General features: G+C 41.6%; 2 protein-coding genes, 1 long non-coding RNA gene and 2 other non-coding genes across 6 annotated transcripts in view; 2 read left to right on the top strand and 3 right to left on the bottom strand.

Annotated features, from left to right (window-relative positions):
- Nucleotides 1-3,307: 3,307 nt before the first annotated feature.
- On the bottom strand, nucleotides 3,308-9,919 carry LOC111832815 (glutathione S-transferase P-like). The gene is made up of 7 exons (XM_023790524.2): nucleotides 9,765-9,919; nucleotides 8,961-8,996; nucleotides 7,420-7,526; nucleotides 7,134-7,221; nucleotides 6,819-6,922; nucleotides 4,806-4,907; nucleotides 3,308-3,718 (listed from the first exon to the last, which is right to left on the bottom strand). Coding segments are annotated over exons 1-7 (627 nt in total). The 5' UTR covers nucleotides 9,766-9,919; the 3' UTR covers nucleotides 3,308-3,529.
- LOC111832816 (uncharacterized) overlaps nucleotides 8,791-24,977 on the top strand; it is a 23,010-nt gene continuing 6,823 nt past the window's right edge. Inside the window, exon 1 of the long non-coding RNA XR_002835597.2 lies at nucleotides 8,791-9,112. This is a non-coding gene — a long non-coding RNA (uncharacterized lncRNA). The remainder of the gene's footprint in view (nucleotides 9,113-24,977) is intronic.
- trnap-ugg (transfer RNA proline (anticodon UGG)) lies at nucleotides 11,895-11,966 on the bottom strand. Its single transcript has one exon. It is a non-coding gene; the product is annotated as a tRNA-Pro (tRNA).
- trnaa-ugc (transfer RNA alanine (anticodon UGC)) lies at nucleotides 12,312-12,383 on the top strand. The gene has a single exon. It is a non-coding gene; the product is annotated as a tRNA-Ala (tRNA).
- Nucleotides 14,440-24,977, bottom strand: part of LOC111832814 (short transient receptor potential channel 3) — a 23,898-nt gene continuing 13,360 nt past the window's right edge. For both annotated transcript variants that reach the window (XM_023790522.2, XM_023790523.2), the window contains 7 exons: nucleotides 20,481-20,714; nucleotides 19,482-19,746; nucleotides 18,306-18,501; nucleotides 17,573-17,779; nucleotides 16,806-16,889; nucleotides 16,646-16,721; nucleotides 14,440-16,133 (listed from right to left, as the gene is read on the bottom strand). In XM_023790522.2, the coding sequence (XP_023646290.1) occupies nucleotides 15,991-16,133; nucleotides 16,646-16,721; nucleotides 16,806-16,889; nucleotides 17,573-17,779; nucleotides 18,306-18,501; nucleotides 19,482-19,746; nucleotides 20,481-20,714 (1,205 nt within the window). In that variant the 3' untranslated portion in view covers nucleotides 14,440-15,990. The remainder of the gene's footprint in view (nucleotides 16,134-16,645; nucleotides 16,722-16,805; nucleotides 16,890-17,572; nucleotides 17,780-18,305; nucleotides 18,502-19,481; nucleotides 19,747-20,480; nucleotides 20,715-24,977) is intronic.

Here is a 24,977-nt window from a genome sequence, read left to right as displayed (position 1 = left end):
GCTTGCTCACTTGTGTTTTTGGATTGTGATTTACTCTGATTTGCCTACTTGTGTATGACCTCTGTTTGTTGCATGGTAACTCGCGTTTTGCTTTGCCACTGATACTATCGCTAACCTCTGCTTGATTTTCTGTGTACCGACTTTCTAGCTTTGCATTCCGACTATGATTAAGCCCAGCCCTCGGCTTTGATGCTTTCAGAGAGTGATTGTGATAGACTCTATGTAAGGAGTGACTGCCGTTTGTTTTTGGTCTGTTTATTCTATGCATTGGCTAGGGAGATTAGCAGAAGTGATTGTACTTTTGTTTTTGTTCAGGAAAGGTATATTAGATTTGTGGCATTAGCTTGTTTGGTTTGTTTTGCCGTGGGTCACTCCGAGTCCTGTAAATACATTGTTGTGCCATCAATTTTTGTAAATACTGCTGTACTACGGGACTCGTTTGTTCTGTTCTGAACAAGCACACACACACACCGACACACACACACACCCATTCTGTTACACCCCAAACACCTAGACTGGGGGATCGTAACAGAATTTGGGGGCTTGTCCGGGCTACTAAGATCCATCTGGACCTTTGTGTATCATGTATTTGTACCATGGCCCGTTTTGACTTGGTGGGGTTTACTTTGAATCCCACCCTAGAGCAGTTCTACCGCTGCCAGAAAGATGACCTGCTGGTGATAGTGGGGTTCTTTAACGTGGTGGTCCCTAGCGGTGCCACCAAACAGCTGATTAGGAAGGTCCTGCAGGAGGAGCTGGTCCACCTGGGGATCCTGCCTGAGCTTGGGGATTCTTTGGGGGCTGGGGTGGCTGAATCGTTCCCAATGGCCTCAGGGGTCGATTCTGATGACATTTCTGAGCCAGAAGTCTGTGGGGACTTTGCCAATGTCAGCTCACCTAGGGAGGACATCCTGCTTACCATCCATCTCCACAAGTTGGAGCTGGAAGTAAAGAAGCAGGAGCATCAGGCCCAGCTCCTGTGCCTGTAAGCTTTGGAGGTTGAGGCGGACAAGGAGATTACCCTAAAACACCTCAGTTTGGAGCAGTAGAATCTGGTGCTGCTTCCATGCAAGGTGAGCTCCTCTATCATGGCTTCTCGATCTCTAGACCGGTTAGACCCCAACGCCATTAAAGTGTCTGTGGAAAGCCCTCGCTAGCGTTCTACAGGTAGTTCCTCCACACCTCAAAGTATGAGATTCTATCTTAGCCGTTATATTGGCCTAGTCCCTGTGTTCTAGGAGAACGAGGTAGATGTGTATTTCCCGATCTTTGAGCACAATATCACCAACCTGGAACGGCCGATAAAATTTTAGTCGCTGTTGTGGCAATGGAAGCTTGTGGGAAAGGCTGAGGAGATTTGTTCACCTTTGGCTCTCAAGCAGAGCATGGATTATGAGTTCTTGAAGGTAACTCTACTGAGAGGATACAAGCTCCTGCCAGAGATTTACCGGTAGAACTTCCAGCAGCTCCATAAGACCACCAGCAAGACTTACTTGGAGTTTACTCGTGAAAAGGTGGTGTTATTTGATAAATCGTGTACTGTTAGTGGGGTTACTGACCTTGAGCAACTTAAAGAACTCGTGTTGCTGGAGGAGTTCAAAAATTGTGGTCAACTACTTAAATGAGCAAAAGGTGACCTCTCAAGGAAGCAGCTACACTTGCTTTTGAATTTGACTTACTGTGGAAGTGATGTATTGGTGCAAGGAATTAGTCTTTGGGTTGATGCCATCCCCTTGCATGTGTATCTTGGGACGGACAATTTTTCACGGTACGTAAGGGTAGCTGTCCAGCCGCAACTTCATGGAGTTACTTTTATCCTGGGGAATGACATGGCACGAGGCAAGGTTGTGCCTTTGCCTAAGGTTGTTCCCAAACCCGAGCTGTGCCCTATGATGTCACTTAAGAATACCCCACGTTGTTTCCAGCTTGTGTCATGACCCGTGCTCAACACCGCAAGCTTGCTGACATTGACTTGTTGGGTACCTTTATGATCAACCCCTCCTCTGTGAAGTCCCATCCCCTTACTCCCCTTGACTTTGATGGTAAGGACCCTTGGGCTGTACCCTACAGTCGAGAAGCTTTAATTGTCACTTAGGAAGCCGATGCACACATGTGGATGCCATAACTAAACTGGGCACATTTCCCCTCCCCAGGACTGAGGATTGCGTTGGCCATATCAGACCCGCTCGCTGTGTCACCAAGCTGGACCTCCTAAAAGGTTATTGGCAGGTGCCCCTAATGCACTGGGCATGCAAGACATCTGCCTTTGTCACGTCAGACACCTTCCTCCAGTATGCTGTCATGCCCTTCGGTTTACGTAATGCGCCAGTCCCGAATTGTGAGGCATACCTCGCTGATGTTATTTATTCTGATACGTGGAATGAGCACCTAGACACTCTGAAACAAGCGTTCCTCCTGTGACTACAGTAAGCTGCGCTGGTCTTGGAAAAATGTCATTTTGGGTAAGGTACTGCCACATACAGTATCTCAGAAAGTTAGTGGTTCAGGGGACTGTAAGACCACTCAATGCCAAAGTTCAGGCTATTGAAGCTTTTTCAGTGCTTACAACCAAATGGGAGCTTAAACGTTTCCTGGAATAGCCATTTATTATAGATATTTCTATCGCATTTTTTTCTGATGTTGTTTTACCTCAGTAGTGTGTCAGTGTAACGGGACTGAATATTCTCGGGCTCTTAATTGGAAGCTTCAAGCTTTCAGATTCGCTCTAACCCAGTTGGCTGGCCATGATGATTTGATCAAAGTCACTCAGGTCTTTACCCCGTGCTCAATTCTTCTGTATTCAACATGTCATCTACAAGTACCGAATGTTAGCTTCTCGTCTCATATACTCTAGACCCTGACATGTATCGTTCTTGCAAGAAAGTTAACATTTTTCACATTAAATGGGCATGGTCATGTTGTTTTGACTCATCTGTATATATCACGACATGTTAACTCATATAAATAGTCAGAATCAATTAACTGAATTCCAATTCCTTAATCTCCAGTTCTGTTTCTTGTAGTTTTTGTTTAAAACCATTACCATTTCTTTGTTTGAATTGGAATTGTTTTCATTCATGATTGACCCCCCAACCCTGATCCACAGTCCCATAACCTTTCCTGTCCCCACCTGACCTGTGTATGTATGTAAAACTCCCTGCCAACAAGGCAGGGCTCTTTCCGTATTTGCTTACTGGTGCACTATGAGCCCAGCTCCTACTAAACCCTCTTCCCCCATTCCCCACGTCCCATCATTCTCTCTGCCATCCTCCATGTTTTGAGATGTACAAGAAAGACATCATCAACACCCAGTAAACAAGTAATTTATTCACCTATTCATGTTAACAAACTGAAAGGCAAGTCATCTATCAGGGAAAATATTGGATGTACACAAAAATTACACAAGAAACTGACACAGTGACTTCACACATCAGAAGCATCAGCTTTTGCTCTCCTGAGGTGCTAATGATTGTAGCTAGTAGCCCTGGTGACAGGAAGTACCCCAACAGTGCTCCACCCCACGAGTGCATCACTGTTTGCCATTGCCATTGATGGGCAGTTTCTTATAGGAGTCAGACTCCATGAATGCTTTGATTTTAGGACGGACAGCTATCTTGTCAACGTAGCTCTTCAAGGCGGGGAAGCTGTCTAGGCAGGGAGGGCTGAGCACCTTCTGGTTAAGCAGTAAGTCAAACAGGTTGTAGTCTGCGTAGGACATCTACAGAAAGACAGAAAAATGGTCTGTTCAAACAATCGTATTGGCCAATCGCTGCCGATAAAATGTTGCGTGTAAGTATCGTGAACTGCAGTTCTTCCTCAGGGATATGAACCTGCAGCTTTTAGTATGCAGGTTCAGATGCTTAAATCACATTGCTGCCCAGAGACATATTATCAAAAGATGGATTAAATCACTTATTGTCAGTAAGCCACATTTGGCTTACAATAGTCATCGTTTTTCATTATTTACCGTCCTCCTCCCATTATCCTCTATTAATGCACCCAAAAAGCCTTCCTAGGCACCATAACGAAGCCGGGTCGTCGTGCAAACAGGGTCAGCAGTTATTTGCCCTTTGAAGGGGGGAGGGCTGTCAGTGTCACTGCACGTCTTTCGGATGGCAAGCCGCCACTCGCATTGTAGTAACCAGCAGTACAGCTGGAAGTGGGTATAAAGGTCAAAATGGATTTAACGTCTTGCTCGGCATATATCGTGAGTACAGAACCGATGCAGAAATAGCATACTGTAGCCTAGAAACATCTTATAACAAACCAAATAATCTTATTACATGTCAACGCAGAAGAACAGTTACGTCCATACTGCTGAGTGAAGCATTAACCCACAGGCACAACGACTTGGAATACGTTGAAGTGAGCATTAGAAGAGATGAAAAATCAAATGATTTGCTTGGGTGCTGTACAGTCACTTCTCTTTCATTGTTAAACCCATCAAAAGACCATTTTTATGCAATGCTAATTTAAACTGTGTTGATTATTTCTTTTCAACTATCAAATCAATGTGCAACCCCACAGTTACCCAGCCAATCACTTCACAGACTCATCATGTGGTCAGGAATTGGGCTGGGCTATATGGCAAAATGTTAAAACTTTACTTGAAGGGGCACAAGTAACTTGGTGAGTTGAAATACAATACCGTTATGATTGATTAATGAACGAAGATGGGATCAGAAGGTAACTAACATTTAGTTTCTGATTAATTCATTGCAAGACTATGCATTTGCTAGCCATAGATAAGAATCTACATACAGCAGAGTGAGGTGGACGTGATTTTTCTTGTTTCCACAAATTACCTTGTCCCCTACGAGGAATCCTTTTGGGTTACTGGCAAGGATTTTTTCAAAGTACTTAAGCTGGTCTGGGAGCTCTTTGATGTACCTGTCTTTGCCATTTTCCTTGGTAGAAGAACAGCCAAGCATCAATACAGTGACTTTCAGATGATGTCTAACAATTAACAAATGACCACATGTAATCAATTTATCTAGACCTCAGTACCTTGTTTCCACCAACACGGAGCCGGACTGGTTCTCACTTGGTGCCTTTTGAGAACCAACTTGCATTTCCACCAGTTTCAAAAAATAATGGAACAGTAATGTTATGTTTTTTTTTTTTTGAACAGTAATGTTACGTAGGCAGAAGTGAGAGTAAAGTTTGCAACTCAAGTTGCTCTTAAATTGACTTCTAACTTGCAACTCGTTATTTTTTGACTTGGACTCAACTCCAGCTCATTGATAGTGACTCGTGAACAATAAGAGCCTGGCTTTGTTGACATTTCTACACATATGAAGCACTGAGTGTACAGCTCTCTCCAAACCATAAAGGCGTTAAACACATCAGGATGTGCGGCTGTGCACAGAGCAGAGGTCCTAGAGCTGGAGAAACTTGATGTCAGGCGATATCAAAAAATAACAGTTTTTCTGTTTTGCCACTGGTACAAATTGTGGACTCGATCTGACAAAGCACAGGATATTCCGAATCTTATTCCTTATATGAATCTTATTTATTAACACTTAGAAAGAGACGTTGCTTAGCCTGTGTCGTAAATTATATATATAGTGTTTTTATACAGTGACACAGTTTGGCATAAATTGCCATAATGTGATAGTTTAGCAGATATGTCCGAAAGATAGCTTTTCGTTTCTGACATACCCTTCCAAGTTCAGCTATATTTTCTTCCAATTTGTCCCGCATTCAATACATAGTGTTATGTCAAATTATTCTGAGTTTTGTCACACATAATCGTTTATTAAATGACGAGCTGAGAGACAAATCAATTTTATTCATTAATTGGATATTTTTACTTTTGAGTGATGTGTAAAAATGAAAATTGCAATGTACTGTAAACTGGCATGGTTTGGTCTGGCTCCAGAGAAGAACCAATCTGACATGCTTTCAGCACAGCGATTTGTGCGTATGCATATGGTCGAGCTCAGGAACTGATGCGTAAATTCCCGGCAAGGCATGTCTTCATCATTATGTTATTTTTGAGAAAGTATTACTTTTAAAATCTACATTAGAAAACTACTTAGATTCTTAGAAAAATGTTATTGCTTCAAAGCCGTTTGAAATAGCGATTACTTTGAAAATGTATATAAGCCTAAGTAAATATGAAACATGCAGTTTTTTAAATTTTCAAGTGGTGATTTCCATTTAGTCATATCAGTTACTAATAGAAAGAAACAATTAGGCAGCTACATTTTTGATAAATGAGACTAGAGACTTGACTTGGAATTTTGTGACTCATAAACATCTCTGGTATTGATCCCTATGAATTCTGTTTTTTATTATTATTTATTTTAATCTGTTTCAGATTTAAATTTTTTATAAGCTGCCAACCCAAATAAATGAGTGTTTTAGAAGGCAAAAGTCTCATAGTTTTCAGAGTATGACTTGTTGCACTATAATGTAATAAGCACTGGCAAATTGTTTCAGTGTCGAAGATATTCGACAAAACTATTATTATATACTATTGTATATCGATGAAATTTTCTGGCCATGTGGAGGATTTGGACACCATGGCCAGTCCCACTTCTGCTGACGTTATGGTTCCAAATTCTGAGCCCAGCTATTCTGTGCTGCTATAGCCATTTTTTCTTGCCCAAGGCCAGTTTTTTGCTGTGGAAACTCACAGAACCAGTTCTGGATTGAGAAAAAGAATGGCACCGACTCCAGCACCACATTGGTGGAAACGGGGTAGAGGAGTATGGGTATGAGGATGTAAAACAAAGGTACCTGTTAGCGTTTAGTATTAATTAAACTTATTCTCTTAAGCCTTTGTTGAATGCATAGAATTGGATGTCACTTACATAGTCTTGGTAAATCAGGCGGATGTATTTAACTCGGAGGTCTTCAATGCTGTCATTCATCATGTCAATGAGGGCACATTCGGCATCGTCCTTCCCATAAGCCCCTGCACAACAAATGCTAGAAGATTCAAAATGCAACCGAAAACCTTAGCACATGAAAAACATATCAATAATCCCTCCAACCAACTGTACGAAGACTAATAATAAAACTGTCGTCTGACAGAGCAGTAAGACAGGAGACTAAGACGTTGCTACATTGTTCTGGAGATGAGCACATTAGCTGGTTATGAAGTAGCATCAGTTCACAGTAAGTACCATGTTTGCGGCCTAAGTATCTCAGTATGGCGTTGGACTGGAACAGGACCAAGCTGCCGTCTTCAAATTTCGGAAGCTGGCCAAATGTCTAACAGGAAAAAAAGTTCATTGCTTCAGTTATGCTGGAGTCATTTTCCATGCTGCATACAAGCACTGGTAAGTGTGGCCCTTGTCTAAAATTCAGTGAAGAACACTGCACTACACATTAATAAGATAAAGCATTTCATCTGTTCAGACATGGTAAGTCTTTCTGTGCCACAGGTTCACTCGGCATCCTGAGACTTACTAAGGTCTTTTTAATGTCACCCTTCATCCAGTCCTCATAGCTGACATTAATGTCCTTCCACTGTTGGCCATGGTCAGACATCAGCATCTTCATGGCACTGCAGCGGCCTGTAACAACACAAGGACAGACTGAGCCTGTATCACAAAGCCAGACTTCTCACTTAGCCAGATAACACGTAGGGTTGAAGGTACTCCAGCTTAAATGGACTTTATCTACTTTCACTTACATTTAGCTCCAACTACCTAAGACCCGACAAGTTTTCTTGCCAACCCACAAATCCAGCTTCGTGACAAGGGCCTCCTTTGGAAGTTTTTCGAAGTGCTACACCTGCATGATATTTGAAGTGAGTGCTATGGCAATCAAGCAAGGCGGCAAGGTCCAGAAGAGAACCCAGGCAGAAGGTCCAAGTGGATCAGCCTTTTTGTTTTTGTTACTCAATTTACGTTCCATTGAGCTTTCAGAGAATTAAATGGTCAATTCCATGCAAAGTTCTGTTTCACGTCAATGACACTGATGAAAAGCTATTTATTTCTAATATGCGATTTAATATGACAGCCCAAGAGTTAACATGAAGAGATGCTAACAATCATTGACAGTAAGCCTACCCGAGCTCGAGGCATTTCGTTTGCCAGTATGAACGTCACATCCATAACACTGGAATTACCAACTCTGTCAGGATGATGAATGACTAGGTACCCGGAAATACCTTTCTGGATGAAACAAAGGTGTTTTCAATTTATTTTAGGGCTTATCCTTAATGATGTGCATGGACAATTCAGAATGTTTACAATTTCATTTAATTTTTCCACGCCACGATGGTGCAGTGGTTAGCACCCTGCTGGGACCCGGGTTCAAGTCTCCCCCAATGTGTGTCACCTATCCCCTGTCACCATGCGTGTGTGTGTGTCTTATGAAGGGTTGGCACCTTGTTCTGGGTTGTTCCCTGCCTTCTACCCGTAGTCTCCAGCAAGGCCATAACTTTGGTTTGAACGTGGGGAGGGGGGGGTCGTTGAGGTCTCCACCCACTTAGGAGGAAACATGATTATTGGGGGATTGTACAGTATTAGCCGCCTTTGATTTATTAGGTGGGGTTACAGCCGTTTTTGAACATTTTGGTTTCCCCATAAATTGCACCAACCCAGGGCAGAGAGTAATGGAATTTAAGGCGCCTTTGCCCAGAAATTCAGACCGGTCTTTAAAAAAAATCTACGGCTGTAAGGGTGTTGATCGCTATAGAAACGCGACCGTACGCGACAATACAGGTATGATTGGTAAGATTCGATCCTAGTTTTGAATTTAAATTTGACATATTTATTTTTACTAAGTGCAAATAGGCGTTTCTTATGTTTTGTTATTCAGACACGTCGACAGGCGCATTGCCTTTGTGTTTACACTTTTAATAATAAATATTTTCAATACAAAATCTATTTCTCCCACTGCACCGAATCTGCACCGAACCGTGAACCCAGAGGCTTGCACCGAACCGTGAATTCACCCCTAGTTTATTTACGCCTGTAGATTAATCGTCAGGGGGTACATACCTCGAACAGGAAAGTAAGTGATCGTGTACGGAGGCACTGCAAAAGATATGACAATGAGAGATTAATCTGTGCCCAGCAAATTTGCTGTCTGAGTTTTACCTGTGGGATTACCAAGAATAATGAAGGCACCAAAATCAGATGTTCATCGGCAGGTAAGGAACAAGAAATAACAGGCAAAGGGGCAGTTTGTGCGAGAGACAGAGCAATTCTGAAGGATACAGTGTCGTACGCTTTCTGTAAAAATATACGACACATCAGTAGTTTACTTTATAAGTAAAAATTAAAAGTTTTATGTACAACTTATAAGGAATTCCTTAACGACGCACGCACTGCATGAACATGCTTTTAAAACTGCATGCTCTGACGGTATATGCCTATATGCATTTCATAACGTTTTGTAGATATAAACCATAGTTGTGTGCAAGGTTTGTTCTGATAGCATGTGAGCTAATATATGAAAACTTGCCGGGAGTCTTTCAAGTCTGCAGACTCCTTGATTAGTGTTTATTTTACAAACAACAATTATTACATACTTCGATTTATTACAGTTTCTTGCACTCATTTAGGCTCTTATTAAAAGTCTTAAACTTCCACAAAGGCGCCTGAAACACGCATATATTCTGGTGACAAAGATCAAACTAAAACACCACTATGAAGAATACGGAGGTGGAGCCATATTTTACAACTATTTCATATAGCACCATACATTTAAAAGATTAAAGGCTATGCAAAATGCTGAATAAAATGCAAGAAGACAGAAAAGGTTCACGGATGTTACGGACGACGATGGCGGATTTTTCTTACTGATAGGGGTCGCCGGTTGTATTAAGGTGTAGCGTGTATATGGTTTGATTCTGCTCAAATGCGAGAACTGTAATGTGTATGTCAGGCTGGCATTTTATACACGCCTCTTTCTACGTTTACTGCTGAATCACGCTGACTATTTATATTGCTTTGTGTCTTTATGTGGCCGCTGATCCTGGTGGGAAACAGTTCCCTTAAAGTTAGGCGCGGCAGCGGGGCAATGAATGAAAGGCTTACGTTACGCTCGCCGAAGGGCCGGGATAAAAAAGCAGCCTCCTTCGCAAGAATGTACACTTTCATTGTCACCGTGACTTCGCAGATCGTATGTAAAAGTGCATATTCTCACCAGGGGCAACGAAAAAATCTTATTGATCAGAGGTGGACTTTACCATTAGGCAAGCTAAGGCAACCGCCTGTTGCCCACGAAAACTAGGGGCCCTATGAAGATTACATTTATTTAATAATATAATATAATAATCGAAGTGTATATATATATATATATATATATATATATAGCGCAACAAGTGTATATATATATATATATATATATATATATATATATATATATATATATATATATATATATATATATAGCGCAACATATCTGTTACTGGCATTTTTAGCGACAGTTCTCTGCATAGTCGACGTTGCCCCCCCGACTCGGCTGTAATGCACTTTTCTATATTGAGATTTCTTTCTTTTCTCTTAACACTGGAGTTTACCGGTTATTTCACTGCCGAGCGATCCGGCGTCAAGTCTCCCGTGTATCGGATATACTATCCCGCTAGAATGGTAGACAGATTGTGAACAAACGTGTTACATCATTTTTAATTCTCTCTCCTTTCTCTATCGTATCTAAAATGTGCTCAAATGCCCCCCCCCCCATGTCAGCCTAGGGCCCCTAGAGAAGTTAGTCCGCCCCTGCTAATGATCATCATAATCATATGGATGAATTATTTTAATTCGCTGGTAAACAATTAAACCATTATACAAGATATCCATAATTGCTCGGAATAATAAAACGAACTATTTGCACCCGGGTGCGAATATCTGTCCAGATATTTACAGACAGTGTGTGCTCAGTCCCCGCCCCTGGCTCCACAAAACTGCCAAGAAACCGCTGCTTGCATGGTGTGCTATTGACACCTGGGTGCAAATAGCATCTGTTTGCTATATTCACTACATTCGCTGTTGTATGCATTGTGTGCGAGACTCATCGCCAGCGAGAGGTACGATCAAGCAGAAGGAGGGCGCCTTTGCCCCCCCAGAGTGAATGCATGTGAAGTGTGGGGCGGTTATTTGCCGTGTATACTCTTATTTATTCTGTGCCCATGTGATATGCTGGCCCAGTCCCTCCTCCACACCGGCTATAATCGCCTAACTAATCTGATGAATTAATAAAATATGTGGCGTTGGGTGGCACACAGGACGACGCCCTTTAATCGTAACTCGGGCCAACATTACAAGTTTACGTTTTCTGCGTGTGAGTTCGCCCCCCAGCACTTGTGATACAGTTCGCTGCGAAAGTGGTTAACTGTCTTTAATTACGGGTGTTTGCTGGATGCTGGGGTTTACTGGGATAGATTTAAGTACTATCTGACTTGGGTCAGCTACTTCGGGAAGTTTCTTACAGTGATATTCATTATATGCATGGATGTACAGTATGTATGTTGTCTGTATTATACCTATGCAAATTTCAGCAGTTTGCCGAACCGCAGCATTACATACTATGCGTTTACTCTGTATTGTGCATTTTGTGTCTTGTATTTGTTCTGTTTGTAATTATTATTTGTCCGTTTGTCGTGTCCCTAACAATATCCAGCTGTGTCAACAAAAATTTCCCCACCGGCCATAATCGCATGACAATAAAGATTCTGATTCTGAACGACAGCCCTGAACAGGGATCAAAATCAAAATATTTTGTTCAGTGGCAATTTATTTTATTTTTTGGCATACAAACTAAAGATTGTCAAAGAATAAGTGTAGAATTGAACTAGGGCACAGGATGTTTCTGTATAAGTGAATGTCAGTGTATGTAATTTACTTTATGCTAAGATAAATATATGGGGCGGGGGGTTACTGCGTACTGTTAAATAAAGATTGTCTCATTTTGAGCTGAAGAAAAACAACGGGCTCGTCCGGGATTTGAACCCGGGACCTCTCGCACCCAAAGCGAGAATCATACCCCTAGACCAACGAGCCGCACGCTTGGTTGTCTAATGTCTTACAATAGTATTTGTGTATAACCAATAAAAAAAATGTATTCATGAATCTAAGTTATTTTTTTCCTACTTTTGTTCAAGCGGAATTGGGTCTGTGACCTAAAAATAGGGAAACACCGTTTTGTTAACTGCTTTTGTAGACAGTTTTTTTAAAAAAAAAACGTTTATATATACCATTGTCACAGTTTCAAACTCTATTAAGGAAGTAAATGATGATCCTAAAATACCATCCGTTTTATTGTATAATAAATTCTATGCTATTTTCCGTCATAAGATACCTATTCAATTGTCTAAGTATGCTTTTCCGAAGCTGGTGTATTCGCTAGGGGATGTAGCTCAGTGGTAGAGCGCATGCTTTGCATGTATGAGGCCCCGGGTTCAATCCCCGGCATCTCCATTTTGTCTCAATTATATCGAGGCCTGATTATCTGATCAGCTGTGAAACTAAGAAATAGTTAATTAGTAAAGATGGTTTAAATGTCGTTTACCAAATTAAATATGATTATTTTGAAAATCACGATATGTGTCATCTACTTAAGTATTCTCATTATCTGTAATTACATCAATCCACCCATCAAACAACTCTGATTTCCCCAACATAAAATGTTAGCCTGTACGGAAAGGAACAGGCAATTTTTTATTCGAAAACCTTTGACCAAAGCGATACTGTTCTTTTCACTGTTAAAAGTAAAATATGCTACCACTTGGGGGCAGCAAAATACAAAATATAGTTTTAAAACGTTTTCTTTAACCGAAGCCTATTTTTAACAAGGTGATTTCGTGTAATGTGTATTTAACCATCACTCTTTATAATCTTTTAAAATAATTAAATGTTTAAAAGCATGTCTGGCCATTTCCATTCATAAAACTGGAACTATTTGTAAAATGTTCTTCATCTGCTAAAAAAGAAATGGGAAATTAGCTGTTTTGGACAAACTCAGGTGGCCGGAACCCTCATTTACCTGTAGCTGTTTGGGACAAACTAAGGTGGCCGGGACCCTCATTTACCTGTAGCTGTTTGGGACAAACTAATGTAGCAAGGACCCTCATTTACCTTTAGCTTTTTGGGACAAACTAAGGTGGCCAGGACCCTCATTTACCTGTAGCTGTTTGGGACAAACTAAGGTGGCCCGGGACCCTCATTTACCTGTAGCTGTTTGGGACAAACTCATGTAGCCAGGACCCTCATTTACCTTTAGCTGTTTTGGACAGACTCAGGTAGCCAGGACCCTCATTTACACATTTTTCTTCTCTGTTAAAGCTAAAATGGTATCTCTTATTTATTTTTGTTCGTTTAAATTGTTTTTTTTTTTTGTATTATGTATGCATGAAAGTATAGGATATTTTCTTATAGTTTATTTTCAAATGTAATTCTCACTTTCAAATATCTAGAAGTAATTCAAGATGTAACTGTATATAATATTGAAAAATCGGTGGATTCATTGTCAGTAAAAACTTCCTCTCAATATGATATATTGTTTATTGTCTGCAATGGGTTGGTGCCCCGTCCTGAGATTTCCCTGCCTTCTGCCCATAACCTCCGGGATTGGCTCCGGACCCCATGACCCTGCATAGGACATGTGGTCACAGAGGATGGATGGATGGATGTTTATTGCACATGTAGCTATGATGGCAGAAATGTCATCACAAGGTCCGGAAGTGTGCTAGTCCAAGATATAATATGTGCCTTGTCTCCTGATTTAGGTCTAGGCCTGCACCCATGGCTTTTGGCATAGACGCCTGACCCACACGGCCCTGGACAGTGCAAGTGGGTATGGAAAACGAATAGATGGATGGTGTGAGTGACCAAAGGGATGTGCAAAAAGCACTCCACAGTAACACTGTAGGAAGCAAACCAATTATGTTGCACATTTTTTCGGGCCCCTGTTATTCAGGGGCCATTGGAATCTTTGTGGTAATCTCCCTTTATGGCCCCCTCCTGCCCAGAGACACTGGTGTCCTTTGGCATGCCTTCAGCACACTGCATGAACACACAAGACGTGTGTGTTTGCTCTCCAAGCCTTGAGCAGCTCCGCACCTTCTTGGCCCAACATGGAGTTCTTGCTGGATCCTCTTCCTGCATTTCATGGCTGTGTATTTTTCCCATGTGCAACACTGACATTTACAGACTCCAACCAGCTTCAGGTTTCATCCAGCAGAATTCACACCGTGTTAGAACTGACAGAAGCTATATGTTTTATTTATGTACAACAAAAAAATTATGACATAAATAAACAGATTCTAGAAATGCCACTCGATTATTGTGCTTTAATTGGATTACCCAGTACATATGTATTTTGCCTATGTGCATTTACAAAACAGAAACAAACATATTTACATATTTTCCTTTTTTGCATTTTATTGAGATTAAAATACGATACATCATTGTTAGCTAAAAATCTCAAATGAAACAAATGTCCTGCCAGTTGATTGGTACTCATGGCAGAATTCTCATAAAATTCAGTCAGACCCTTTGAACCGCAACCAGTGACCATTTTGCCTTTAAACTCGTATTCAGCTCATAAACAACAGCTGTTACTTTTAGTATAGCTTGAAAAAAACCCTCTTTTGAATAAGGGTCATTTTCCAAAGCAAAACAAACACCATCCACATAATTAAGTAACCGTATTAAATCCTCGCCACATCACTCACTTGTTTTTCTATTATTTATAAACTTAAACCTTTCAGATTTTTTCAGTAACTGCAATTTTAGAGCACAAATTCATGTACAGAGATTCCTATATATTATATATAATACAAAACTATACTTTTGCACATTTCTTGACTGTTAACCTGTTCAGTAGCATTTCCATATTTAACCTGCATAGATTATTTCAATAGAAAAGTTTAGCAGTTTTGCTACAGTGAACTGCATCTTTGTGTTTGTGTGTGTAGGGGGGGATTCTTCAGTTCAAGAAGATTAAAACCTTATTTTAAGCAAAGATTATAGGAGAAAAAGAGTACTACACTTTACAGTAATCAGCTATGGAATTAAGCTCATTAATAAAACAAAACCATCCATAAAACAAAACATTGTAGGAAGTCCTATTTTTTAACACAGCACAAGTTTAACAACAGTTTCAAATATAGGCCTAAGTTAACTCAGGGATTCTCAGCTCTACTTCCTGTAGGTCACAGTCAGACTGTTGGCTCTCAATGAACCAGTTTTGTTAGGATAAATAATTGTTTCACTCTGAATAAGAAGAAGAATAACCATTTAACAAATACAATCACTTAGGTTACTTTTTGAAAGCTTCTTTATACTGCGAGACACAGGTGTGGTATTCATTTATACATTTCTTGTTCAGTAGTGATGATTCATATAAATTATAAACGAAACAGAAAATAAATTACAAGACAAAAATCACAATGCATTTTTATAGGAAATTCTAAAATATTTGCATTGCTTATAAAATGCAACATAATAAACTATATCGCTTGAAAAAGGGCTTAAGTTCATGAAGCATTTTACAAATAAATAAAAATAAATAAGTAGATATGTAAATGGCTTGCTAATCATCCCGTTAGATCAAAAATCGAACAGTTGATAGTCTATTTTAAATCGTGACTTACAATGTCTTATTGCCATAATTTGTGCTGTTTAATCAAGTCCATGCGTGAAACGTGCAAGCTGCACGCTCTATTATACTGAGTGCTTAAGAAAGTTGAACGCTTTCCTACTGCGTGATTGTTCTTTGAGATGTTGTGTGCTGCCTTCCCTCCATCTTTTTTCTCTATTGCACAGCTCTAAAACCACACCTGGGTAGGAATTAATCTCCCGCACATAAAAATAGTAAGTACGAAAATAATCGGGTGGGATTAAATGGCCTTAAATTCTGTTAGCGAGGACTTATAACGTAGCAGCTTGTGACTGGACTGCAGAAAGCGAGCGGTCTTCTTTGATGAAGCAGGCAGGAGAGGCGCGATAAGGTGACTGCATGGATTCTCGCCGCTTTGGTAAAACTGGGGGGTCCTGCGATGCAAGCCTGGGTGCGCGCAGTCCCTCACTCGCAGCGCGTGGCGTTCAGGCTCAGCTTGTCGCCCAGCTTTTGTATGAGCAGCGACAGCTCCTCCGTAGCTTGGGACTTCTCCTCCAGCAGCTCGTAGCGCAGGCTGGAGATGTCCTGCTTGATCTCCTTCAGCTCGCCTACGGAGGGGACGAAGTGTGATGCCAGGTGGTCTATTCCATACTAATAGATCTATATGTTCTTTATGAACTGTTAAAAACGTATCGTTGGCTGGACTATAAAGTCACCACATTGTCATTGCCTATGTAGTGTGTGTTGGACTGAACTGAAAGTTAACCTGTCACTGTTACAGCTGTTAGATACTACAGTAATGCTCATATAAAAGAGGCGAACAACATTCTGTCATCAGCTTCGGTAATAAAGGCCAACACGCCATTGGCTATTTGGATAACACACGGTATGTCATTGGCTGAAGTACCCAACATGCCTTGCGTAAACCTGTTATACATTAATTATTCATTAACGTGCCATTGGCTGAACCGTTAAGTAATCAACACGCCATTCGGCCAAACTGTTCTGCATTAATTATGCATTAATATGCTATTGACTGAGCTGTGAAGCATATGTGTGTCATTTGTCAAGTTATTAAGAGGCAGGAAAGTATCTGGAAAACACGTGCATAACATCCTACCTTCATTTACTTCGTCGTTCTCTTTATCAACTTGAGCTTTCAGCACGTAACGTTTGATGAGTCTCTTCATTATTTGCTGTGAAGCATATGGGGGTGGATTAGACGTGAAATGGAATGAATCTGTAGCAGAAGGGACAGGAGGTCGGTGCTGTTACTGTACCTGATGCCGTGTGGGCTGGTTCAGGATGCTGTTGAAGCTGTGCGACTCCGTGATTCGCATGTTCGACTGGCTGCACAGATTGAGCTGTGTACCGGGACACAATGCGTTAAACCATACTGATCCATTTGGGTAGCGTCTCTCTATGAAAATGTACACACAAGTTTAAGAAAAAAAGTAACTGCTCTCAAAACCCGTTATTTGTGAAAAGATATTTAGATATACGAAAACATATTATACTGGGACTGGCTGAAAATTTCCAGTTTTGTTGTTTTTCACTGTTTCGGCTTTTATATTGTTTAAAAATCAGGTTCCATCATGTGAGTGAGCATCTTTCCTAATCGTTGTAATACATTTTCTTGTGCTGAAAGCAACCTCTTCACTACTAAGGCCTGTGCTGTGGGTAAAATATGCTGGAATCCCTCCTGTCGGCCAGTGAGTAAACACCGGAACGACCTGTGGGATTATTTGCGGACATGGTGGCTTTCTGTCCAGCCCAGCCGCCCAGGCGGAACGCTGCAGAATTCTGCGCCGCGGCTACAGACCCTCAATCACAATTTATAAATGACACGGTCCAGGCTTGGGCCGTAATTTGGACTGTACCGGCAGCTGATATAGGCGGAAAGCCTTCGCTGGCAATTACGAATGCCGCCGGCTCGCTCAGTTTATTTTGATTGCACGGCAGCCAATCAGTCTATCATCAGCATCTCTCGGAACGGATTGGTCAGGTCGCCTTCCCAGCCTAGCCCTGCTAAAATGGCTGCCCATACCCTGGACTTGGAGTCGACCCCCAGCTCAATGTCTTTCTTGAGCCTCCGCCGGCGGCACCTAAACAAGCCCACGAGCCTCTTGATGCAGTGGAAGAAGGATTTGGGGCTGGGCACGATGCTGTAGGGCGGGGGGAGTGTCTTCCCATTGTCGAAGTAGGACAGCCACAGCTTGGAGCGCGCAAACTTCCACTCCACGTCTGCGTCGTCCTGCGGGGGGGTGGGGGAGGGGGGACAGCCCTCTAACTCCTGCGTTCCCAGTCTCAGTTTCAAGGCAGGTAGGAAAATTGCTTTATAACCTTTATGCATATTTACAGTCTATAATTGGTAGGGTGGCCAGGAGGTGGCGTTGCGGTTAATCTAAATTAGCTAATTTTCGAACTAAATTTAGTCATTTTAACTTCCCCTCCAGGCTGGTCCCTGGCCTTATGTCCACTACGTCCTCACATAGGTTCCAGGTCCCCAATCCCTCGCCCTGATCGTGACAATCATGATTATCTGCTTTGCATTTTCTGCATTGTATTATATACAGTATATAAGCATGTAATGTAAGTGACCAAATACTCCATTACCTGAGGTGATTATCTTACTGTAAATTTTTTAATTAAATTCGATAGTATCATTAAATATTTCATAGCATCAATATTCCATTTGTGGTCATGTTAAATGTTTCAAAATTGCAATGTAAAAATCGTAAATCTGATTCTCCCTTTCCAGCAATAGCCTGGGATCTTACCTCGATCTCCTGGTATGAGCTGTTGATCATGGCGATGAGCATGTTCAGGAGCACCACGACCATGGTGACGTTATAGATCCCATACAGCACGTAGCCAATGTTCTCGATGAACTTGTGGTCATATTTCAGCACCACCGAGGACACCTCCGACAGGCCAAATATAGACCAGAAGAGCGTCTTGAAACTCTCCTCAACCCTTACACACATCGAGAGAAAAAATGAAAGGGCACTTACCTCTCAAATCAAACAGTGTTAATGTACATGCCTGGTTAACATATAACACTCAGTGGATGCAAACCAAGGCCATTGTCATTAAATTAGTGGAATCCTCTAAAACAGGTTGCTTTTCACACCCTCAAGGAAAAAAAAATTCTACTTAGCTATAACAAAAAGAAAAAGTGACAATTGTTTTTCTTGCGACTATAAAGACTAAAATGACCCTGAAATACATACATAAAATTGCAAAAACAGGCAGGTCTTCACCCCCAGAGGCTCCATGTACAGTTAGTAAATTTCCATTTAGATAGATGTTTACTCTTTTATTTGCTTTGATATCACGTAACTACAGTACTTTATCTCAATGGCTATGTACAGGTTAGTATTCCGGGGCGTCCATGCTCTGTGAAGTTTCATTTCACAGTGCACTGGAATCCTCTTCTGTGCAGATTTATGTCTGGCCTGGGAGAGACTCAGCCCTAAGAACCTGAACTGGGTGGTGTTCATTCCTTCAGCCATCCCTCACAGACAGCTACAATCAGCTGCAATATTCATCATCTAGTCTTTTTCATTTAGCTTTATCAGAAGTGGAAAGTTCAGGTCCAGAAAGTACAAACCCAGACCAAGGGTTTGTTTGAGCCAACCGGTTGATATTCTCTGTGTCCGTAACTCTTTATGTTCAACTGGTTGGTTGAAACAAAATCTTGGTCTGGATTTTTACTTTCTGGACCTAAACTTTCCACCTCCAAGCTTTAACCTTACAGCCAGCCTCTGGGGGTGGAGTTAACTGAAGATGTGGAGGGGAGGCTTGACATGAAAATTTTTTTACTGATAGCCAGAGCAATTAGCAAAACCATATGCATTGAGAAGACTTTGAATGATGATCTCTGTTCTGCAACCCAATGGGTATTGATTAAAAAGAAAACGTACAGTGCAACCAGCCAATAGGAATGCACTCACGTGGTAAAGGCGGGGTTGACTTTGGCGCCTAGATAGTAAGAGTAGAGGATGAACATGCCGATCATGAAGGCCAAGAAGACCATGATGAAGAGGACCATGAACTTGAAGATGTCCTTGACGGTGCGTCCCAAAGAGATCTGTAACGGGCCGAAGCTCTCGTTGGCAGGCAGGATGTAGGCGATACGGGAGAAGCTCAAGACCACGGCGATGGCGTACAGTCCTTCCGAGATCAGCTGGGGGTCAGAGGGCAGCCATTTGTCCCGGGCTGAAGAAACCAGAATGAGTTTATACTGGTTTGTGTGTCATTAATACCAGTGTCATACAACAGGACCAGAATGGGTATACAGTGGTTTGTGTGTTATTTTGGTTTCACAAAACATGACCAGAATGAGTTTATCCTTCTGAGGTCCATGGCTACAGTAGCACTGGGAACTGGCTCAGTGAGCAGTGCAATTGAAGCGTAACTTCCAAAAGCCACTCAGTCCATTGTTTGTGGTTTTTGAGATTTGACCGCCAATGATCTAAAGCAGTAGTTCTAAAATCTGTTCTTGCCCCCCCCCCACAAAATGTTATTATTCCAACCCATACTGCTTTCATACCGCCACGTTCATGATTAGCCTACTAAGGACCATATAAGCCTGATTAAGGTAGGGTTGGAATAAAAACATTCTGGCAGGAGGGACACCAGGAACATGATTGAGAACCACTGATCTAAAGTCAGACTTCCTCATCATATGTTAAAGCATAGTCACTCCTCATGTAATTCAATGAAATTTACTCGCTACAGTGCACAGAATTATTCTCAAAAATGTATCCCATGGACAGAGTGAGATTTGGAAACTTGCTTCTTAATTATGGTCAATCACGGGTGTTACACACTGAGGTATACTGAAGAATGTAAATGCTGCGATCCATCAGGATCACACCTGCAACCTTCTCCGAAGTTCAGTCAAACTGTCAAGTTATTTTGGTTGACAGCCAGCAGGTAAGGGGACTCACCGTAAGTGAAGTATTCGATGTCAGGTGGCAGTGTGACCAGGGAGAGGTCCGTAACGTGGATCTTCTCATCCACGTACTGCTGCGCTTTGGTAGCCTCGAGGAAGGCGAAGAAGCGGGCCGTGAAGGCGGCGATGAAGATGGAGAGCATGCCGAAGTCCAGAACATTCCACAGCTGAAGGATGTACTCACGGGGACCCTCGCTCCAGAGCTCCTTACACTCCGACCACATCATCCCTGCAGAAGGGGCAGGAGGTTCAGCCTCTGCAGCCGTTTTCAACGCGCAGCATAATGCCAAGTCAGCAATGGTCACGATGTACTACTGAACACGGAACTGTGCATAAGTGTTTGGCTGTCAAAGCTATTTATCTGAGGAGTACGTGTATGTGCTCAGAACAAAAAATATACAATTTAACATTTTAACATATGAAAATTACCAGCACCATAGTAAAACTTTACAATAATTTATTCTGGTCTCCAAAAAGTGACTGATATCTATGTAGTTGGACGGCTAGATGAAGACCGGATCCCAAACCTCTCTTCAGGGGCACCCCAGCCATTCTATGTATTAATTAAATGTAGAGGTAGTGGTCAAGTCAAAAAATACATGGGTGTATTGGATGGTTGCTGTAAATACTGGGGTGGTTTTAGCTGAGGTTCTGAAATGGCTAAGCTGACACACTTTGACAGACATAATATCATAGTTTAACACCAACATGAAGATCATTTAAACATCATTTTCTTTGACTGCCTAAGACTTTTGCATATACTGTACATTTGAGATTTTTTTTTTCCTATAAAAGCATCATGTGTATTAGCAGTTTTATATAGTCTTGCATACGGTAACCAACAGTGTTAATGAGTATTAAAGTATTAATACTAAATCAAGGCATTGTTTTTTTTGAAGAGCCTGTAACTATAATAATATATAAAGAGCAATTATATATTGGGTATACCCCCCCCCCCAAAAAAAAAAAAAAAAACACACACACAAACACACACACATACAGTAAATATTAACACCAAGATTTCAAAATACCAGAATAGCACAGCTTTTGAAAAGTACTGTCGAAATGCTATAGGCCACGGTTTGATGTCTGGAAGTATGACGGAATGAAAAATTTGATACCGTCCAAGCCTAGTGAGAAGTTTCTTTTACTTATAGATGCACTTTATCTGTTGGTTATCTCTTGACTGGACATCTTTTAAATTGTTGTAGTTGGCTTGCTATCCTGGTAATATCAATCTGCTCAGGAAGTACATTCCTTTAGCATTTAGCTATATGCTTCGCCCCTACAAATAGGCAGACCGAATGCTGCTTCCAATCTGTGCGTGTGAAGTATTCAGGTTTCGTTGTTTGGGAAATGTGAGCCTGACTGTGCACAGCTGTGGCGCCAAATTAAATCAAGGGCTTGACATGCAGATACAGGTGATATATAACAGTCGCTGTTAGGGCTTGGGAGGTTCTATGGTAGGAAAGGCTCCCAGCCAAAATATACAGTCTATTGGACTCCGACATTGTGGTGTCTATTTTATGCTTTGAATTCTTGCAGCTCATTTTTTGGAGGCTACAGCTTACATTGTATTGATTTTTTTGTATCCTCATGGCCCATTTGCAGCCTTTCTTAAGAGCCGACATCTGTATTGTATCAAGCTGTCACCTGATTGACATGTCTATGGCTAACATCAAAAGACATTGCATTGTCTCTCCTCTGCACTATGTCAGGATCAGATCTCACGTCCCTCTGGTACCTGTGAAAGAGATCACTGATCTTCTTTCAGAAGGAAACCACGTCACTCTTAAAATGGGCCAATATGGTAGTTTCATCTGAGGATGACATGGCTGGTAAGCTTCTTCTATGTCAGGCCAGATCTGATTGTGTTTGAAATTTGGTCCTTGTGTTTCTACGCCTACTTCACATGTATAAACACATCTGGCAATGGTATGACCCGGGAAAAAATTAAATTGGCACCAGGTATAACTGGGACGTAAGAGGCACTCTGGGAATCATTCATATATTCTTGTTAATATTATATATAACAGGGCTTCATAAAACTTAAATCAAATTTAATGACCATTTAGCCATGTAAAGAGGACCATCACCTAATCCTTACGCTTTGTAATGGTCTTAAAAAATAATATGTTGCTGTGAGATAAGCTGCCAGAAAGTGGATTATGTAGCCAAGGCTTTTCTCACTATGACACGTGAGATGTACATCTGGGGGTCTCACAGTCATTTTTCAAAGCTCCTTGACATTAAGGGAGACCAATCTTGCTCAGACCTGTGAGCTGTCAATGGCAGGTCTGCTCATATCACCCACCAGACGAGCTTTGCAGAGTACAAGGACTCCCGTTAGCCAAATCATGCTAACTTAACCACTCAGAACTCCGGCTGCCATTCACTTACATCGAACAGGATTAAACCCTAAAGAGCAGGACCTCGGGAAACAACTGTTCACCGCAGCAAACTGACAGCAGAGGCGCATGCAGCTCTCCACATGATCAAAGTCTCCCCGCATGATCAAAGTCTCCCCGGATGACTTCTGCCTGTGGGTTTTAGGGCCGCAAAGTAGGACAAGCAACCGGGGAGACGTGAGTTTTGCTTTCATAGGAAATGATGACCCTTTCCCCCTCCATATTCTGGCCATTCTACAATTCAGTTCGTAACTTTCCATTTTCATTTCCATGCTGGTAATAATGTGGGGACTCAGACGGCCGGAGTCCTTTTATGTGTCCGCTATGTTGGCAGCTTGGCTCATTTTCATTAGAGTACCTGCTGGGAAAGCCACTAAAGCTGAATTTGTTGGTAATGGCTGTACTTCCTTTTCATTATGATAAATCCCTATTTTTGTTATTAGGACAGAGGGGTATAATGCCTCAGGAATCAATTACAGGAAGCTTATCTGTTTATATTTTTTGAGCGATGTTCAGTCTCCCTTTCCTGAGATTTCAGATCTTGTTGATGAAGCTCTAAATTGAATTTACTCTGTTTTATTTTGCTTCTTAAAAATTCCATCTTGTGCTTGGCACAATACTGTAGAATGTTGTTTCAACTGAAATGCATTTGGATGCAGCGAGGCCTTTACCAGCCCTTTCTTAAATACAGAAGGAACTCATTCAAGCAGAGCACACACAAACAGACTATACAGCAGTGCCTTTCGTTCAAGCAGAGCACACACGAACAGACTATACAGCAGTGCCTTTCGTTCAAGCAGAGCACACACAAACAGACTCTACAGCAGTGCCTTTCGTTCAAGCAGAGCACACACGAACAGACTATACAGCAGTGCCTTTCGTTCAAGCAGAGCACACACGAACAGACTCTACAGCAGTGCCTTTCGTTCAAGCAGAGCACACACGAACAGACTCTACAGCAGTGTTTTTCGTTCAAGCAGAGCACACACGAACAGACTCTACAGCAGTGCCTTTCATTCAAGCAGAGCACACACAAACAGACTCTACAGCAGTGCCTTTCGTTCAAGCAGAGTACACACGAACAGACTCTACAGCAGTGCCTTTCATTCAAGCAGAGCACACACAAACACTACAGCAGTGCCTTTTGTTCAAGCAGAGCACACACAAACAGACTCTACAGCAGTGCCTTTCATTCAAGCAGAGCACACACAAACACTACAGCAGTGCCTTTCGTTCAAGAAGAGCACACACAAACAGACTCTACAGCAATGCCTTTCGTTCAAGCAGAGCACACACGAACAGACTCTACAGCAGTGCCTTTCATTCAAGCAGAGCACACACAAACACTACAGCAATGCCTTTCGTTCAAGCAGAGCACACACAAACACTACAGCAGTGCCTTTCATTCAAGCAGAGCACACACTAACACTACAGCAGTGCCTTTCATTCAAGCAGAGCACACACGAACAGACTCTACAGCAATGCCTTTCGTTCAAGCAGAGCACACACTAACAAACTCTATAGCAGTGCCTTTCATCTTTGAGTTAAGAGGACAAATATAAACTGGGAAGGCTTTTATGGTGAAGGTGGACGATGCATTTCTCCCTATTTCAGCTGGACTTTCACATATTTGACCCCAGCATAATTCTCTGAAGTCCATGAAGACTTTGGACCCCCAGAGTGATGTGGAAATCTATGTACCTTCATCACAGAATTCCTTAGCAGTACATCGTCTTCATTTCTGCAAGCAGAAATTCTCATGGCTCGACAACACCAATGCAATTTCTTGACCAAACTCTAGAGCCTATCCCCTCTAAATCTAAGACCTAGTAACGCTGAGGCAGTTACAGATCTTATACTCAAATGTCCCACATTGATATAACACTTGATTGGATCCTACACTGACCAAGAGAACGGTACCCTTCCTGACATCACAGCTACAAAGATAAAGAATCCCTAATCTTAAAATTCAACACCGTGATGACAAATATATCATACCCACAGCAATTTTTTTGAGAGTAATATGATATTACACACTGAAAAAAGTATTAAATAATTAATATATGTCATCACTGTTTCAAAGT

This window comes from Paramormyrops kingsleyae, chromosome 25 (genome assembly GCF_048594095.1).
Source record: "Paramormyrops kingsleyae isolate MSU_618 chromosome 25, PKINGS_0.4, whole genome shotgun sequence".
NCBI lineage: Eukaryota > Metazoa > Chordata > Actinopteri > Osteoglossiformes > Mormyridae > Paramormyrops > Paramormyrops kingsleyae.
Note: the sequence above shows the minus strand (reverse complement) of the source record. Positions and strands in the feature narration are given on the sequence as shown.

What these genes read in the sequence shown, in the direction of transcription:
- LOC111832815 (XM_023790524.2), bottom strand. An exon ending in CACTTACTTTCCTGTTCGAG is followed by an intron (nt 7,527 to 8,960) that starts GTATGTACCCCC and finishes GTGTTGTTACAG; the next exon opens with GCCGCTGCAGTGCCATGAAG. An exon ending in GCCTGATTTACCAAGACTAT is followed by an intron (nt 4,908 to 6,818) that starts GTAAGTGACATC and finishes TCTTCTACCAAG; the next exon opens with GAAAATGGCAAAGACAGGTA.